The sequence below is a fragment of the Hydractinia symbiolongicarpus genome, chromosome 4, assembly GCF_029227915.1.
Source record: "Hydractinia symbiolongicarpus strain clone_291-10 chromosome 4, HSymV2.1, whole genome shotgun sequence".
NCBI classification, from domain to species: domain Eukaryota; kingdom Metazoa; phylum Cnidaria; class Hydrozoa; order Anthoathecata; family Hydractiniidae; genus Hydractinia; species Hydractinia symbiolongicarpus.
In genome coordinates this window covers 21,457,948-21,476,377 of record NC_079878.1, presented here as the reverse complement: position 1 = coordinate 21,476,377, position 18,430 = coordinate 21,457,948, and the positions used below count along the sequence as shown (strand labels likewise).

Genomic DNA, 18,430 nt, shown 5'->3' with positions numbered 1-18,430 from the left:
GCGTTTGTTTGTGTTTAGAATTCCTACAGCGCCTGCATCTCTAGCAGGCGTTCTGTTTTGCAAGAATAAAACTGGCTTGGAAAGGTTTAGATCGCTTGAAAAGTTGTTTTAAAATTTGGGATGTTAAAATTTATTGTTTAAAGTTATCACTTTCACATGGTAGAATAATGTTGCAGGATACATAATACTCAACCTTTACCTAATGCCATATGGTTAAGGCGTATAATTTCGGAGGTTTTATAAGCTGTCTGTTCTAGACTAGGAATATCGAAGTTTGTTCCATGCAAACTAAGTTTTATTATAAGAAATAGTCTTTTTTTTTGTTATTTACTTGTAAGAGTTAAAATGAAGAACCTAGAAGTTAGATAACTTTGCTTTCTGTATCTCTGCAATCTAGGTATAATGCGTTCTATTGGAGATTGTAAGATTACATAAGATACATTATTTTCTTATTCGAGCAAAAGCAACTGCATTTATTTATTTATCTATATGATAATACCCGTATACGTCTGTCCGTCTGTCACGCAAAATGGTAGCTTAGCTGAGCAAGTATAAAAAGAACGAGCGAACTCGTGGATTTTTTCACGGGCTAACGACTAGTTTACTATAATCTCTCTTCTGGTAGCACGGTCAGTCTAGTAAGATATATGACAAACTTTTTCGTTGTTGCGTTTAGAAGAGATGTGACTTTAAATAAAGGTGCAATTTGTATAGTTGCTATTATTAGCATTGCCTGCAAAATCTGCACATTTAAAATGTTTTCACCGCCTCAGTTGGATTTCGTGTAGGCCACTAAATCTTAAAATACGCGCAGCCCATTTCGTACCCTCTTTTATGCTGCATTATATTACACCAATCAAAATGAAACCTAATTTGTGCTTCATGTCAAATCCCTTTTTTTTATTTTTAAGAAGTATGAATTAAAAAACTATATAATAAGAGTATAAAAAGAACAAAAAAACGTTTCAAGTTTTTATGTTAATGTTGGATGAAGAGAATTAGTTTCGATGAATGTATGGCATGTGAAGGAAAGAACTTATGTCGGTGCACGTAAAATTAAAGAAAGTCATTTTAACAACATGGATACAATACACAATATTTATCACACTTTTCAATCTTTTCCAAGGTACAGTGATATTCATTGATTTGTTTATTTATTTAGTTAATTAAAAAAAAAGAATAATGTCGAGTAAAAACCTCGATCCTAGGACCTCTTTTTCTTTAAAGAGGCCCCTGGTGTTGAAGTTGCTTATGTTAATATTTTGATTTTCAGGGTTTTAGTAATTCGCGGACAGATATCCTCGAACACAGGGTCTCTTGGCCCCTGAACTGCTATTACGGAGCGCTGCTTTTAATTTTTTAAAAGATTTTTGGAACGAGGTTGGGGACGGCATTAAAAATACAAAAGTGATGCTTTTTTTCTCTTTCTGACAATCTCGAATGGTCTAATAAATCTTAAATAAAGTGCAAAACAGATGCAAGTTAGCAAATACAGCTGAGTGAGCTAGCTGCAAATCATTTCTGAATGGTGTTAAGGAAAAAAATGCTGAATTCATGCAGCGTGCCATTGTTTGTGTTTTGAATCTACTGAAAATCTGGTTGTTGTTGTGTATGCTTTCAAAACATGTTTGCTGCAGTACAATGTATTCGAGAAAACCCAAGCTAAAGGTAATCCAGCACCGGGTTTTCGGTTTTCCTGTAGCAAAGACACTTCGATACTATTTTTTTCTCGTGTTATATATTTGTATTTTTAAAAACTGTTTTCTTTTTGGCTCTGTTATTTGTGCAATGTTAGCTTTAAGTTTCTTTTTTCGCGAATGAAACATTTTAAAGTTTTTTCTACCAGTTTTTCGCAATGGTGATTTATCCCAAGGCTATTAAGACAAGGTGGCCTTTAATTGAACTTGCTCGAATTGCTTTTTTTTTGATAATTGACCACTCTGGAATATTTCATACAGAATGTGGATAAAATTCGCGAAAATCACAAAAAGTAATTAATTTGCTTAGTTCGCTATTTCTTATGATGCACATGTGATTCCCTTACTAACTAAGATGGAGTTAAAAAAGTTAAAACAAAAAAAGGGTTGTTAATCCTAGTTAAGGTTTTGGAACGCCTATTTTTCATTAAGAATTAAAATAATTTTGAAGAATTACCGAACCAAACATTCTCTCTATTTCACAGTATATACATAGCCGATTATTTGTTTAGCCTCTCCGCTGTATCCGAGATCTGGAGATTGGACGTGCAATGCCGGGCGTGTACTTCGAGATCAAACATTGAACGCCGGAATAGAAGCCGGTCAGTTCAAGAAAGTCGGTACAGTAAAAGATATATCACAATGCATTCAATTTTGCTGCAACGAAGTAAGATGCAATGTAGCCTTCATGGCGAAAGGGATTTGTTATTTAGTGAGTTGCAACAACCAGTTTCTTTGCCGTCCTGTTCCAGCAAAGAGTGTCAATTTAAATCCTCAACTAGCTTACGTCACTCATCACAAACTTCGTTTAAAGGACACAAACACTCAAGCTCTAAAAACATTCATGAAGAGTCCACCAAGTCAGACACTACCGCTAGCCTATCGCATAACTCCCCATTTTTACAAAGATGTTTCCGCTCAAGAACGGACTTTCATTAATCCTTTAGTTAGACAGCAGTTCAAGTTACCACGTGCTACGATCCGAAATAAATCGGGCGATAAACGGGTTATCATACAAAAAGATTCTCAAAAAGACCAAACTAGCAAAGCGGAGTTATTTTTTAGCGAACAAAATAATTTGTTAACAGCGAAACCTCCTGTTATTGTAAAAAGCGATAAATGCTTTCCTGCGCGAATATTTACATCTGTATCACTAAAATACGGACCAGATTCAGGAGATTTCTACGATTATGGAAAGATCGGGGACATGCGCCAATGTGTTGATTTGTGTTGTAAGGACAAGCTCTGTGATGTTTCGTTCATGGTAGAAAAAACGTGTTACACTGTATCTTGCTATAGCTTCGAAAAATGTCAAATGATTCCCGCTTCGCGCCAAGCAACGTTACCATCGCAACTTGCTTACGTCATCAAAAAGCGAGACATAGCTGGTAAGGAGAAATTAAAAATTTCTAAAAAACATGAAAATTTACTGCAAATGCAGAGAGATCAAGAACGTTATTTATCGTGGAAATTTGATCGTGACCGGCAAAGATTGTACGAGAAAACCGCTAAGAAAGAAAGCAATGAAAAACAAGACGGGGAAGAGCCCAATGTACCGGACAGTTTGACACGCCATTGTCAGCATAACAAAGTAATGAAGAATCACGTTCTGATTGGTGGACAGAAAGCTGGTATATACACCTTTAGGGGATTAACGCCTGGTTTCCACGCTTGTTTAAGTTTATGTTGCGCCGATTTATTTTGTGATGCTGCGTTTCTTCTTGGTAAAAGATGTTATTCCGTACAATGTTATAAAAATGGAAAATGCGCAAGTAGAGCTGTGAAGGCTGGAAGGTTGCAATCTATGTTGGCATTTGTCGAACGCCCTGATGTTCTGGACATAAGCGAGAGTAAGTTGTATTTAGGCGTTAAAGAAGGGCGCTAGTTAAGTTTTCTCTAAAAGTTGTTGCATAATGCATTTTTTAGCGTCTTCAGATTTTGTTTTTAGTTTCATTACCTTAATTAAATAATTAAAGTTTTTCTTGTGTTTATTTTAGAGCGTACGTCCATTCCGGGGTTGCTACCAACAGGTAATAAAGACTCCTCATTTAAAACGTATATTATTATCGCACAACGCTCAGTTAATTTTATTGGTAATGGTATAGGTGGGAATGGTGTAGTGGTAGCGCATTCGACTCGCAATCATAAGATTCCACGTTCGAGTCCCCATTCCGGCGCAAATTAAATAGAGTGTTGTCAACCCATTTAGTGCCATGTACTGACCGCTAATGGCCTTGTGTGGCATGCAAGCAAGTTAGAGCAATGCTATACAATGGAATCTCCAAGGACGTTGAAACTACCCGTTACTTAGTTACGTACTTAATTCTCCTGGATAGTCTCAGTTTATATTGAACCTTTTTACTTCTAACGTTTATATATTAGAGTCCTTATATAAGCCTTATTTCTATGGCTTAAACGAGAGGAAAAACTCTCGTTTAAGCAACAGAACGTGTCCGCAGACAGTATTGCTCGTTCGACTTGTCTTTAATCTTTGACTAAGAACAGATTTGATGTCTTAGGGGTGGGGGTAAGTCGAGTACGCTTTAATTCCAATCTGCATCTGATGTTTATAGAAATTGAAAATTATTCCATTCGCGCACAAGGGGGCCTTTATCACAAAGATTTTAGGGGAACGCTCCGAGCTATGTTTCTTCGTACTGTTGTGCCACAAACGAAGAAACAGTGAAATGGCTTTCCAAATACAGTTAACTTCTTCTAAAGTAGCGGTTAGCGGGAACAGTCAATTCATCGAATATTCTTAAAGAACTTTAAAAAAAAGAAGATTTTCTCCATTCTTCTCCATTTGATTTTTTTAGATCGTCAATATACAGTTTGGTTGAATATCACTAACGAACGATACAAAGATGAAATGGTGGATAATGAATCCTTAGAATTTTTAAACTTTGCCGAAACCCTACGAAGCATGGTACGTTAAACTTCAACAAAAATTAAAATATTTATGGCTGTAATTAAAATAAATGAGACATAGATGTCTCGATTACTTGAAATTTCTGTCGTAACAAAATATTTTCTTCTTTTTTCCGATATAACCCGATAAACGTATTTTAGATTGCTGGGTTGTATGGAAATCTGGAAGGGTTTAAATATGTTGAAGTGATTGCATTTAAGTGAGTTTATTATTTTCTACTGATTCATAATAGGAATATTGTTTCAGTCTTGAACTCCACTGTCGGTTTCTTAGAGTTAGCGACTGCTTCAAACCCAACCTTGTCTCCAGGACTTTTGTCTATCACTGGGTCCTGGGATCGAGATTGTTTTAAAACTAGAGATTGTTCACGAGTTCTTAATGTTTTCCTTTTAGGCCTAAAATTCTAGTTGCTGTATTTAACATTACGGCTGATAAATCCACTAATCCGAAAGTGTTGTTGCAAAAGATGGTAGACGTGCTGCGAAAGGGTGAATTACGTAATCACGAGGAACCAATAGCGGGAAGACTCACCATCGATGTGCGAGGATTTAAGTTTACGAACAGTAAAGGTATTCATGGACAAACTTCCCACAATTAAATTTTAGTATCGTAACTAGATTCACGTCTCAGAGCTCAGAACTTCGAATTTACATTATCTGGGTTCATTCCATAAAATTCATGTTCCAACCCCTGGTGAAACGTTAATTTTGATACAAAAATTTATTTTAGGATACAATTTGGTTTGTCCACCTGAATACAATTTTGATGTTCACTGGCCACTCGGTGTCTATGGTACCTTTGTAAGCATACCTTGTCCAAGGGAAGCGAGTGGTAAGCTCTTGTTTGTTATCCTTTCTCGAAATATTACGATCAAATAGAAGTTAAGTTTAACTTGAATATATAAACGTTAGGGTTTCTTTGTGCTCCAAAGTTTAGCTATTGCACTAAAGTAAAGAAAGAAATTAAGCACATGTGTTCTTGTAGGATTGACAACTCGGCAGTGCAGTGGAACCGAGACAAAGCAAGCGTCGTGGACGATACCTGATTTTAGTGACTGTGTAACATACAAGTACGAATCTCTTCTTCGTGAGGTAGGCCATTACTACAAATATCTTCACAACTACGACTCTAACTCTGCTTCAAAGACCGGGGCTTAAACTTGAATTTTTAACATGAATGCCGAGTTCTGGGGTTGATAATTCTGTGAGAACAGTCCGATTTTTTTGAGAAAGCACAAACTATGGGAAAAGGGGAAATTATATAACAGTTTAGCATATGTTTTTTTCTTTTAAAGGTCCAATTGCTTACGTCATCAGGAGTCAACACGCCAGATGTGACTTCTGCGTCTATTATCGACCGTCTATTGCAGCTGACCGTGGTGGATACCTATGGTTCAAAACCTCCCAAAGAATTTCAATTGATCAATGACCTGCAGGATGCTGAACCTGAACCACATAAAGCAGCTAAGCCATCCGAGGAGGAGGAGCAACTTCATTATTTCAAATCAGGCTCAACGAAGGAGAGTCTATCTCCTGATAAATTGAAAGCGTATTTACGTCAGATGGGTTTATCTGCTTTGCTTGGAAAAACAAACCAGCCAGACTTGCTATCCTTGTACAAATCTATTGCATCGAAAGCAAATTTAGTTGAATCATCAAGACCAAAAACTTCAAAAGGTTTCAGTAGCGTACGATATCCAAATCCAAAATTCGACTCTGACAAGGTCAATGAAGATATACCTTCGCAGAAGGAGGGTTCACATTTTCGAGTGACGTCACAAGCTCTTCCCAAACCAATCTCCGTTGAGTATGATAGAATTACCGACAGTAACAACAAAAACCCAATGGACTCTGTCAAACAAAGCACTCATGTCTTTTGGAGTCAACCAAAGCCTATAGGAGACCTAGGGGCTCAATCTCCAAACAGAGTAGAAAGTGATCCTTCCCATCATGCAACATCAGCGTGGGGAGAAATATCTCCCGTCCAGGGCGTACAGCCATATAAAGTGGCACAGGTTTCGCAACAATTTTCGAATTTACCTCCAGATTCCAAAAAAATAGAAATGAAAGAAATTCCGAGTGTGTCAGAACAGCCGGCAAATATAGCGAGTGTAAAATATGAGCCGAATGGCGACGAAACGGTTCAGCAACAAGAATCACACTTTCACAGTAATAACATTGACAAAAACGTGCATACATATGTTGGCCTTTCACAGGATAAAAATGGCGCCAAGACAGAGTCCTATGTTTTGTCGGAAAAACAAGCGTCACAGCCGCTAGACCACAAAGATATAGCACCTTTCTACGCAGATGATCAGTTAGAGCCAAATGGTGTGCCTATATACGAAAGTAGACGGGACCGGACAAGTCGTCCAAACAAGGCTGAGATGTTAAAAAGTGCTAAACAACAATTAAAAAGTATCAGACGTAAACGTTTCGGAGATAAAATGGGTGAACTTTTACATGACCACACATATGATTCTGATGATTTCGAGAGTCTGTTTCACGAAGCTAATCGAGTTACACATCCAAACAACGACAATGATTGGTTCTCTGTAAATAAAAGAACGGGCGGCGCGAGTAAAAGGCAAAGTCATGTGAAAGCGGCAAGGAAAAGACGTTCCATTGAAACTGATGACGATTTTGAACATTTGTTTGAAAGTGGTATGTTTGACAGAAAGGGTAAAAGGGAGGTTAATAAACAAGGCGATCCCATTACCAGTTTGTTACAGTTGGAATCAGAAATTTCTGCAGAGAATACAAGTTTAACGGTTTCTAAGAGAAGTTTAGGGGAAGAAGACAAGTTGAAAGAAAATTCAAGCAAACAAAGGAGATCAGAACCTTTCACACAACTTTATGGACAAGCCACATTGACTGAAATTCCTGATGTAAAACATCACCATTTTGTTATGAGCGGTATCGGAAGAAGTAAAACACCGACAATGTCGGATTTTATTTCTGACGATACTCCAGCTAACTTTTTCGTTGACAAAATCAAAGATCCCAACGTTCGCAAACAAACCGCCTTAGTTGTAAAAAACAAGAAATTTTTAAGAACATCCAAACCAACAGCTAATATAAAAGCGTACAAACCAGTGATGTATCACAAAGTCGTAGAAAAGCCGACGATCGTTGACGTTCCCACTGGACATGTCGTAAAAAGCGGAAATTTAAAAGTTACCAATATTGAATTTGAAGAGACTCCAAAAGACTTAAATCTGGATGCTGCTTCTAAAGACAATCCCGCGGAGACTAAACATATTGTGCATATAAAAGTCAATTCCACGGCAGAAACACAACATAATGTAAACTCTAACGTCAAAACTAATGTTCAAACAAACGTCTTAATAAAGTGTAACGGCGACGAAAACGAATGTAAGCCAAAAAGCACACCAGAAATTCCAGACTCAAATAACGACTCTCTGCTTTCAAAACAAGGTTCTAAAGTGATAGGCGAGGCGCAGATACCTCAAGCTGGCACAAGCGATGAAGTAGGAACATCTAGTGCTCCACCTATTACGCCAACTACCACAACGACAACAACAACAACAACTACGACAACCATGGCAACGACGTTGGCAACTACAACTTCGACATCGTCACCACCACCAACAACACCATTAACAACAACAACTACAGAAACAACAAAAGCTGCGGCAGTGACTACAGCAAATGTACCGGCAACAACAAAACCGATGGCTCCTACAATCGATCCGGATTATCAAGATGTTGATGACGAAACAGAGTCTGAGGGAACTCCTAAAGAAGAGAAAAAACCGACAGAGAAGCCGCAAGAAGTGAACAATGAAGCAAAAGATAAAAAACCAAAACCAGAAATATCAATCACCGTCATCAACAAAACAGAAGCCGTCAAAATCGAAAGCGGTGCTCCAGTGGATAAAAAACCAGAAGATAAGAAACCGGTCGAAGAGAAAAAACCGGAGGAAGTTAAACCGGTCGAGGAGAAAAAACCGGAGGACGTTAAACCGGTTGAGGAGAAAAAACCGGAGGAAGTTAAACCGATTGAAGTAAAGAAGCCAGAGGAGCCAAAGAAGCCAGCAGAGGAGAAAAAACCGGAAGAAGAAAAGAAACCTACCTTAGAAGAAGAGAAAGAAAAAGAACACCCACCAAAAGAAGGCGATGACCTTATTTTCACCTATGAGGAGGAGAATAGCAAACAACGCGCTCCGATGTTCGGTGGAGACATCATGATAAGTTTGGATATTACAGATGAGTTGTTAAAAGATGCGAAAAACAAAAAGAACGGCCCGACCATACAAGAAGTAGAGGTAAATGAAATCAAAAGCAACTTCGTTTTCAGGGCATTTTGCCTTTTTTGATTAAATTGATAACCACTCCGTAATATCAGCTTAGGGGCCAAGGGACCCTGGGGATTGCGAGATCACTGTTTCACTATTCAATTTACTTATTCAAGGTCGCCGATGTGGTCGCCTAACTGCTTAATAACTTTTATAAAAACTTTTTGCAATTTCAATTTCTGCGCACTAAAGAAATTTTCGTTTTTCAGGAGTTCCTACAAGCATCTAGCGCTGTTCTTGATGAAGCTAATGAGATGGAATGGAAACATTCAATTCGAGTAAGTAAAAGGGCAACTTATCCGAGTAAATCTATAGGTCATAAAAAAATTAAGTCCACAAGGTTTTGACATTTTTATTGATTTTAATTTTAGTCATTCATACGTTTCGTCTATTTTTATATTTATTTTTTATCCTACCTACGCCATAACTATTCGTGGAGGCAAATCATTATTCTCGAAAAACATCTTTCCCAGGGCTTTTCTACTCTTACGAGCAACTTCTAAGCAACAGCCCACTCTGACATATAAAACAAAGAAAAAATGGCAAATCTGTATTCTCGTTCCCAGAGCTCTTTGAGAAAAAGTTCCAGTTCACGTCAAAGAGCTCTGTGGTTGAGGTTGGCAAAAGCGAAGATTTTAAAGACAGCAATAGTTTCCAAGACATTTCTTCTTCTAAAGGTGTAATTTCTATAAAAACACGTGATTAAAACCATAGCTTGATTTTGATTGGCGCACTAGTCAACTTGGGAACAAGTGAATTTGGTACTTTTAAGTAAGTAGACAACCAACAACTCAGAAACCTTCGAAGAATAATTCAAGAGAATTATTATTAATTAACGCCGAACCTCAAATTTTTTGTTGCTTATAAAAAGGCGTATATGACATGAATAGTTCAAACAATATCTGAATCACATATTATAAGAGACTAGTCGTTTACCCGTGGAAAAATCCACGGGGTCGCCCGTCCTTTAAATTTACCCGTGGCAACAAAGGGGATAAGAATATATCGCATTTGATATTCGTGTTTCCGTAGCACGATTTTCTAACTCAGCGGGGGGTCGCGCAGAGACAGACAGACGACGGCTATTATTATAATATAGATATCTCATTAACTCTTGGTATATTTTAGCATTTGCAGCAGTTACGAAACGAAAATGACGGCCCCGACAGCAAAGTAAACGAAGATAGCGATGATTGGAGAGTGATTCACAAACAAAAAGTATGTCTATATTACTTCTTCATTTCTTTGTTTCACGAAAATTTAATAAGCAATAATAAGCAGCAAAGCAATCTATTCTGTAAAACACAGAGCGGTGAAGCTTTTTTTTTGTGTACATCACAGAGCGGTGAAGCTTTTTTCCGGTAAAACACGGAGCGCCGAAGATTTCTATCGTGTAAAACACGGAGCGGCGAAAATTTCTATCGTATAAAACACGGAGCGGCGAAGATTTCTATCGTATAAAACACGGAGTGACGAAGATTTTTATCGTATAAAACACGGAGTGACGAAGATTTCTATCGTATAAAACACGGAGCGGCAAAGATTTCTATTGTGTAAAATATGAAGCGACGAAGATTTCTATTGTATAAAACACGGAGCGGCGAAGATTTCTATCGTGTAAAATACGGAGCGGCGAAGATTTCTATCGTATAAAACACGGAGCGACGAAGATTTCTATCGTACAAAACACGGAGCGGCAAAGATTTCTGTCGTGTAAAATATGAAGCGGCGAAGATTTCTATTGTATAAAACACGGAGCGGCGAAGATTTCTATCGTGTAAAAAATAGAGCGGCGAAGATTTTTATCGTGTAAAACACGAAGCACTGAAGATTTTTTTCGCGCAAAACACAGACTGACAAAAACCTCTCTGTTTTAAAACCCGGAGAGTTTTCTCAGAAAATCCAACACATTTAGGGAATCAGCAAAAAAGCGGTCGGAATTTTTGAAGGGTTCTTAAAGTCACTTTTTACTTGTAAATATTCCGTGTTCAGAATCTCCAGTAGTTGTTATTTATCCGGTTCACTGAGTATTCAAAAGGCTCTTATTAGCTGGAAGGTGGAATATGTATTCTAAATTTTTCAGGCAAGACACCCCGAAAATTCTCCGCTAATACCTATCGGATAATATGAGTTGGAAAAAATTAAGAAAACGAAATGTATTGAGATGTGATAACATCTTTTATTTACACAAATATATTTATTTACTTGCAGAGTATGCAGAAACATGACCTGTTGATGAGTTACATATCCGCTATTGAGATGTACGGCAACACAATCGCAAAATTGTTCACAAGATACAACGCAAAATTCCAACAGACCATGATCACCAAGAATATTAGTAAGGCTTAACGTCTCTCTGTGTGGTAAATGGACCTACATAGTGGGCGAACACGTTTATTTAATAGCGTGGACAGGTGTCAAATCTTCAATTTAAAAAGCTGGAGATTAGAAAGCAACTCTTCTTTATTTTCAAGCGAAAACGTCCACTTTTCTTTTTATGTCACTTTCTAAGCATTAATGGTTTGGTGTTTACTGAGAACATAAAATAAAGCAAGCCCGTATAAAGCAGAATTGTTATTCAAGGGTTGGGAAAGGGGAAGTGTGCGGTGTGCTACAGAATGTGACTAGCAACTTTTCAGCGCTGTCTGCCTAAGCGCGTGCAAAAGCGACTTTGCAGACTGCTGCAGCGCATTGAATGTTTGACACTTTTATCCATATTTAAAAAATGAGGAAAAAACTGCCTTCGACTCAATATTTTGTCTAAGATTGTAGATTTGAAAACGATGTAATTTATTGCTCTGTCGTGGGGTAGTTAACCAAACGAAAATGCCGCATTTTCTGTGAACTGACGTAGGGGTTTCTGATTATCCATGATGACTGTCAAATTTATAGCCAAGTATGTTAGTGTTTGAGTAATGCTACGGTGTAAATGCCGTGACCAAATTCTCTTAATTGTAATCTCACGAGAATTCTTATGTCAGTTTCATAAACTATATAAAGAAAATTTCGAAACTTTCTTCCCTTGTTTAGTGTTGATAGCATCATTTTTTCTTTTCTTACTAGTGATGCAAGTTCGGATTATTTTGGTTGAACAATTACTTGAAAAGAAAAATGGAGAGGTTTCATTTCCTGATTATAAAAACGATCCTAGACTATCCAGTTGGAAGTGTGGAATTGAAAGAATTTCTCTGCCGTCGTCAATTCCGAGTACAAAATTTGGTAACGGTCTCACTTACTACCACTTAACGTTTTCCGACGCTTTTAAAATCTCATGTTTACGTTAAAACAGAATGGGTTGTTTAACTAATTATAGTTTTGGGTAACAAAGTCAAATATTATTCCATATTTTTCTTATTTTTTTATTTCAACTAACAATGACGAAAATTGCCATACGTCAACAACGTCAAAGCAGTAATTTGTCGAGTTTTGAAATTTGAAGTTGTTGTGTTCCGTTTTTAACAAACATCGGCACGGTAAACAAAAAACACGCTGAACATATTATAGATATATATTTCCGTATCCACTTCAAATCGGATCAGGAATAAAAATCATGCTATCTAAGCATTCGAAATATGTGAGCCTTTTTTTTATTAGTTTTATTTTAAGGTCTTCCATTCCTGTCTGCAGAAAAAAATTTGATCTCTTGCTTCACCTAGCCCGATTTCTCCTTCAGGACGGAACTGCAATTTTCGAAAAAACGAAAACACCTATAAGCGAATCAGGTTTTGGAAATTTCTAGTTCCGTTTTAAAGCAGATACCAGGCTAGGTGAAGCAAGAGTTTATGCTAAAACAGTAATATAATGTTACATTTTATAATTTAGAACCCATGAAAACGATTCATGTGACTTTCTTAAGATTTCGTACAGCTGCTGTGATACAGAGGTTTCACAAAGAAGACGAGTAAGTTTTTGGTGCTTCTTTTTCGTAAAAGACCTGGAAACGAATTGCGATGTCACGAATAGCACTCTATTGCAAAGAATGTGATAACAACTTTGTTTTCATTTTCTATTTAGCAATGAAGAGGAAATAGTAGATGACAACCCAGTAGTGGTCGGATCGCAACTTTTATCAATGAATGTTGTTCCTCATCTTGGAGACGAAATGAAGCTCCCTGTCTCTATCACCTTCGCCAATGACGATGTGAGAAGCAACTAGTTAAAACAGAGTCATAAGTAAACCTCGTCCCCAGGGATATTCTACGCTTATGTCATCATCCGACGGAACGGCTTGTATTAGTAATATTACTGAGCTGTCCCATCAGAAGATGTCACAGGCGGAGACCTGGAAACAAGGTTGAATCATAAGTAAGATAAATACATTAAATGGATGTAAATAAATTTATTTTCCAATGTTTAGTTGTCGCAGAAGAATTTACCACATCAATGTTCTTTCTGGAATCGAACAGAGTAAGTAATGGCGACATTGATTTTAATCAACTCGTCTCCAAGTCATCTTGCATTTTCCTGACATCCGAAACGGCGATACGAACATGTTTGCCGCCCCTGTGTCGAAAAGATACAATATACCCTGGGGTCGAAGTTGTGGTTTTGATCTGCGGATTTTGTTACCAAATATGTGTAAAACAATTCTTTTAAATTTACTTTACACTGTGTGATCATGAACATTGGAAATGTGCAAACATAATTATATTTTAACTAGTCATCAACCCGTGGAAAAAGTTACGGGGTTGCCGTCCTTTATATATCGCATTTCTTGTTTTCGCAACAGACAGAAAAATAGACAGATGACGGCTAATAATATAGAGATACAAAATAATACTTTGATTTAAATTTTTAAGGGAATCATGGCAAGACCATGGCTGCAAGAAGATATTTTCAAACGCTTCTATAACCACCTGTGAATGTACGCATCTAACAACCTTCGGCGTCTTGGTTGATACTTCCGGAAAGGTATAAAACGTGTTCCATTCACCCTGTATTTATGATTTCGTTTTGAAAAAATGAGTTCTGAATTCAATTCTTATGTTTGTAGGCTGTCGTGGAGCCGCCTGCGGTTGTTGATAAGAAACCCACTGCTGATGGCGAAAGCGTTAAGGGTGGGGTTGTTATCAAGGGTGGGAATGAAAAAACTGAGGAGCAGACTAGTAAGGGCGGCAGTAGCGGTATTGAAGTTAATAAAGAACCTAAGGAAGAAAAGCCAAAAGCGGAAGAAAAACCGAAGAAGGAGGAGAAACCAAAAGAAGAAGAGAAGAAACCTGATACAACCACGACCACAACAACAACCACGACAACCTCTACAACTACCACTACCACGGAAGCACCACCACCACCGGGACCAAGCAAAGCACCTGGTAAAAGCAAGCAAGAAAGCAAAAAGAAAGATCGCAAATGGTTATGGATTCTACTCTTGTTGTTGCTGTTGTTGTTGTTACTGTTGCTATGTTGCTGCTGCATTTGTTGTTTGTGTTGCAGAAGAAAAAGGTGAGTCATTTTCACACGCACTGAGATACGATATTTTAAAGTATTATTATTATTATCCCTAATACTTATACAGCCACTTCAGTGTTGGAAACTGTTAGCAATGTGGGTCCTGTGTTTTGAACGTAGATTGCATACATTAGGTATACACCGGCATTGGTTACCCATTTTCTTTTAAATGATATGGGTTAACCCGTAACTCTAGTAAAGGCACTTGGTAAACATGCCCGCGCTGTAGATCGAACCGCGAGCCTTGTGATTACGAATCGAACTCTATAACACAAGGCCATGCGCCACACCTTTTCGGTGAAGGTTAACGAGACAATGATGCAACTACGTGGTATATGTTAATCTTATTTTTTTCTCTATTGTTTTAGGAAAAAAGAAGAAGATGATCACAGAGGTAGAATGTTTGTTTGTTTACGTTTATATTTTTTTTTTACTTGTGATTTTATATCCCCTTATAACACACAACTGCAGTGAATTGCACAGCTAGTCTACCATTTTTATACAACTGACATTTAAACATTGCGCAGCAAATAACAAGTATCAACAAAGTAGACACAATCGAAAAACGATGTCATGATTGAACATGTGCCAACACCTCTCGACTACCGTCGAGGTTTTGTAGAACGGCAGCATGGTCCGATTAAATCATACATCCAGACGGACCCAAAATTAGTGTTTTCATCGGACGTGCTTCTTGATAACACTAAAATGTCTAAACAAACTAATTTTAACAAAAAGACAATAGGTCATAAATAAAGGTCATTGTGGCAAACAAGTTTATGTCTTTGTTGACGGAGACGATTTTTTGTTGAACAATTTCTATTAAACGTGACAATTATATTTGGACGTAAATATTTCACGAGGTCAAAGGTCGTAATTATGTTAATTATTGATTTACATAACCTGGAATTCATTCAGCAATCAACCTCGTTCCCAGGGGGCGTTGTTACTTTTTATGTCTGGACGGAGAGACCACACCGATATAGAAAAGAGACAATAGGCGTTGGGAACGAGGTTATACGACAATGTCAATAGAACAGAATACACAAAATTAAAAATTTACATTGGATCCGACAAACGGAGAGTTGACGGCGACAGAGCTGACGATAACTTTTTTATATTATTCGTATTGTAATTGAGTTGTGTTGTACTTTTTAAGGTAAAATTCCAAATCCTAGTTGTGAAGAAAAAGGGAATATGCCAGAAGTCCTTTTACAAAACTTACTTGGTCATACACTAAAACTACATAACGTGGATTCTACATATGATGTGTCAAGAGGTGCAGGAGTTAAAGAATGGCTTGGTCTAGTTGTGCCTTTTTAGAGGAGATGCTTTCTCTTAAACCCACGCACATGAAAACAAGATATATACACACTAGACTCGCAACCTCGTCGCCCGTGCTCTTTTTTTAACTTTTTGACATTGGGAAGAACGCAATCCCAAAATCATGAAGTGAAAAAAGAGCACTGGAGACGAGTTAGAAACCACATGCACTAACTACAAAAATCCAACCACAAGAAATAGAAAGCGCAGCACAAACATATGCTAAAAAAACAACAACATAAAAATACAGAACAATCAAACAATGTAAATATCAAAGGAAAAACTAAAAGAAACAATCCCGCAAATGCCTAGCACTGGTACTTGACGTAAACTAGCACGTATATGCTGAATATAAATAAACTTCAGATAAAAGGGACTATTTTATATGAATTTTTGTTGTTGTTTAAAAAATCAGGCTAGAAACTTAAAACTACATTGTTTTTGTTAGTAAAGAAAGCAACCACAACAACAACAACAACAACAACAACCAAACAAAATAAAAAAAATAATAATCATCATAAAAAAAAGGGGGAAAAGTCAAAGAGCTGTCGCTTTATGAGAAAAATAATATAAAAATAATTTTCTTGTAATTAGATATACTGAACGAAACATCATCAGCTCCTGAAACAGATCCTACAAGTGATAACTTGGTTGATAAAAGCAAAATTAATCAGGTCAGTAAAAGAACAAGATCAAACTTTCATTGTAAACTTCTTTGAAGGGTATAAATAAAAGTAATACCTTTACGCCAAGAAGGTGTGAGTAGTCCTGGAGTCAGGGCTGAGTTTGATGACTTGGTTTTAATATAATATTAATTTCTAGGATCCACAACGCGGTCCAGTAACACCTGGAACAACATCTTCCTCCTCATCAAGATCGGTAACCACTCTACTTTTCTTTTTCTTTGGTATTATCATCCACTTTGTCTGATATACAAAATGATTCCGTTTTTAGAGTTCTCCAGAACCTGGAAATAGTCCTGGATGGAGAAAATTGATGAGCAATGCTCAACACCCAAAGAATATGTTACTGAGAGAAAAAGCTTTGCTCTTCAAAGACTACGTTCAACCTTACCATTTCCTCACAAAAGAAAAAGAAAGACCAGATACAAGTGCTGAATCTATTTACGGATCCACAGTTACTTCATACCCGAATACTTCCGAACCAAGTACTCAGACAACACCAAGACGAATGCGGTCGTATCAACCGCGTCCGAAACGAGAAAAATCCCCGATCCCAAAGAGTATGTATAATGATAAAAATAGAACTCCAGAAAAATCGGATTCTTCGGAATCTTCTCCAGAGTCTACCCGACGCGAACCTTATCGTCTGCGGAGAAGACCTCCAAATTCGGATGACGACAGTCCGATAAGTGACAGGCGAAATGACAGGATAATGCCGGCAAATTTGAACGAAGCTACCTCAATGGAGTGGGATCCTTACCTAGAAAATAAACAAAAATCTGGTAATAGACGAAACAAAGCAAATGCTAGAAGAAGAAGAAATATTTCCCCGATATCAGAAGAAGATGAAGACAATAACAAACCCACTACAAGTATAGATGCTCAAAATGGCTCTGACATAATAGACAGTGCATCTTCAGAGGGCTCGTCTTACACTGAAAGTGCGCCCAACTCAGAGAGAACGATAACTTCTGGCGATATACGTAGCCCTAATACTACTCGTGGGCAAACAACAACAGACTTTAACTCGACTACTCAAACATCAGGTAAAACTGGTACAACGAGGTCACCTACTTCGTCCACGGAAGACTCGTCACGTGATCCAAGATATACAAACAATAGGTGATTTTTTATAGAAAAATCTAGGCCTAAAAATATATTTTAATTGCAAAACTTTCTAATAAACTTCTTTCCTCATTGCTGGAAATCAGAAAAAAAACTCCAGGCTAATTTAAAAAAAACAAAATTTGGGTGCGTCGGTTTAAGAAATATTTTAATATCTAATTCTTTGGTTTGAGTTCTACTTTTGATATTAATTGTATTATATTTTTGTAGTTGACAATTGTACAGTGTAGATTTTGCTATGACGACTAAATGAGAGAATTTATTGACTTGTCGAGCTTTCATTTTCGATCACACTATTTTTAAACCAATACTTAATTAACGTATCTTCGATATATTTTCCTTAAAAAGTCCAAAAAAAAAATGATGACCCTTACCTGGCTGTTGAACAGCCTACTAGAAAACCTTCAAATAGGACTAGTTGACAATATTCGATTGCTCGATCTTCCATCAAATGAAAGGACACTAGTGTGGTCAAGAGAACAAAAAAACTAGATGTACAGTTTATATACTGAAGAATTACAATGTGGTGCTTATTGACAGACGGTCACTATGTCCACAAAACAAAGATATGTGCAATATTCTTTAACTGATTGGTTGCTGAGTACGGTTCAACTTCGTCCCAGGGCCAGGGCATCTTGTATCTTTTCTGATATCAATATAAAAAACACAACAGGCACTGAGAACGAAGTTGCAATGGTTGAGAATCATAGAGATTCCAAAATCTGAATTCTTAAAATCACAAAGTCAAAGGTTCAGTCTTCCTTTTGGCACAGATGGAAATTTGTTCATTATGGGTGGTACCTAGCCCTAACACATACAACATAGACTATTTGAATTTGGAGATTTCAAATTTAATTATGCTGCATACATTGTCTTGTAGTATCTAAGGAATAGCGATTTTTTTAAT

The 18,430-nt window shown here is 37.2% G+C and overlaps 3 protein-coding genes across 4 annotated transcripts; all 3 read left to right on the top strand.

The window, feature by feature from the left end:
• The first annotated feature begins 889 nt into the window (after window positions 1–889).
• On the top strand, window positions 890–4,484 carry LOC130641823 (uncharacterized). 2 transcript variants are annotated; one of them, XM_057448796.1, is made up of 4 exons: window positions 891–1,126; window positions 2,210–3,547; window positions 3,695–3,727; window positions 3,803–4,484. In XM_057448796.1, the coding sequence occupies exons 1-4, from the start codon at window positions 1,039–1,041 to the stop codon at window positions 3,880–3,882; spliced, it is 1,539 nt and encodes a 512-aa protein (XP_057304779.1). In that variant the 5' UTR covers window positions 891–1,038; the 3' UTR covers window positions 3,883–4,484. The 2 variants fall into 2 exon arrangements, with proteins under 2 accessions (XP_057304778.1, XP_057304779.1); XM_057448795.1 differs by having other exon boundaries at window positions 890–1,126; window positions 3,695–4,484.
• Window positions 4,485–4,756: 272 nt separating this feature from the next.
• LOC130641822 (uncharacterized) lies at window positions 4,757–9,460 on the top strand. The gene is made up of 5 exons (XM_057448794.1): window positions 4,757–4,825; window positions 5,020–5,195; window positions 5,356–5,457; window positions 5,611–5,717; window positions 5,921–9,460. Exons 2-5 carry the CDS (start codon window positions 5,093–5,095, stop codon window positions 8,963–8,965), a joined length of 3,357 nt encoding a protein of 1,118 aa, XP_057304777.1. The 5' UTR covers window positions 4,757–4,825; window positions 5,020–5,092; the 3' UTR covers window positions 8,966–9,460.
• LOC130642319 (uncharacterized) lies at window positions 9,185–17,789 on the top strand. Its single transcript, XM_057449408.1, has 15 exons — window positions 9,185–9,222; window positions 9,316–9,383; window positions 9,511–9,623; window positions 10,073–10,162; window positions 11,156–11,282; window positions 12,008–12,163; window positions 12,767–12,845; window positions 12,959–13,085; window positions 13,302–13,351; window positions 13,744–13,855; window positions 13,938–14,386; window positions 14,761–14,786; window positions 16,310–16,389; window positions 16,538–16,594; window positions 16,670–17,789. The coding sequence occupies exons 1-15, from the start codon at window positions 9,185–9,187 to the stop codon at window positions 17,522–17,524; spliced, it is 2,427 nt and encodes an 808-aa protein (XP_057305391.1). The 3' UTR covers window positions 17,525–17,789.
• Window positions 17,790–18,430: the final 641 nt, after the last annotated feature.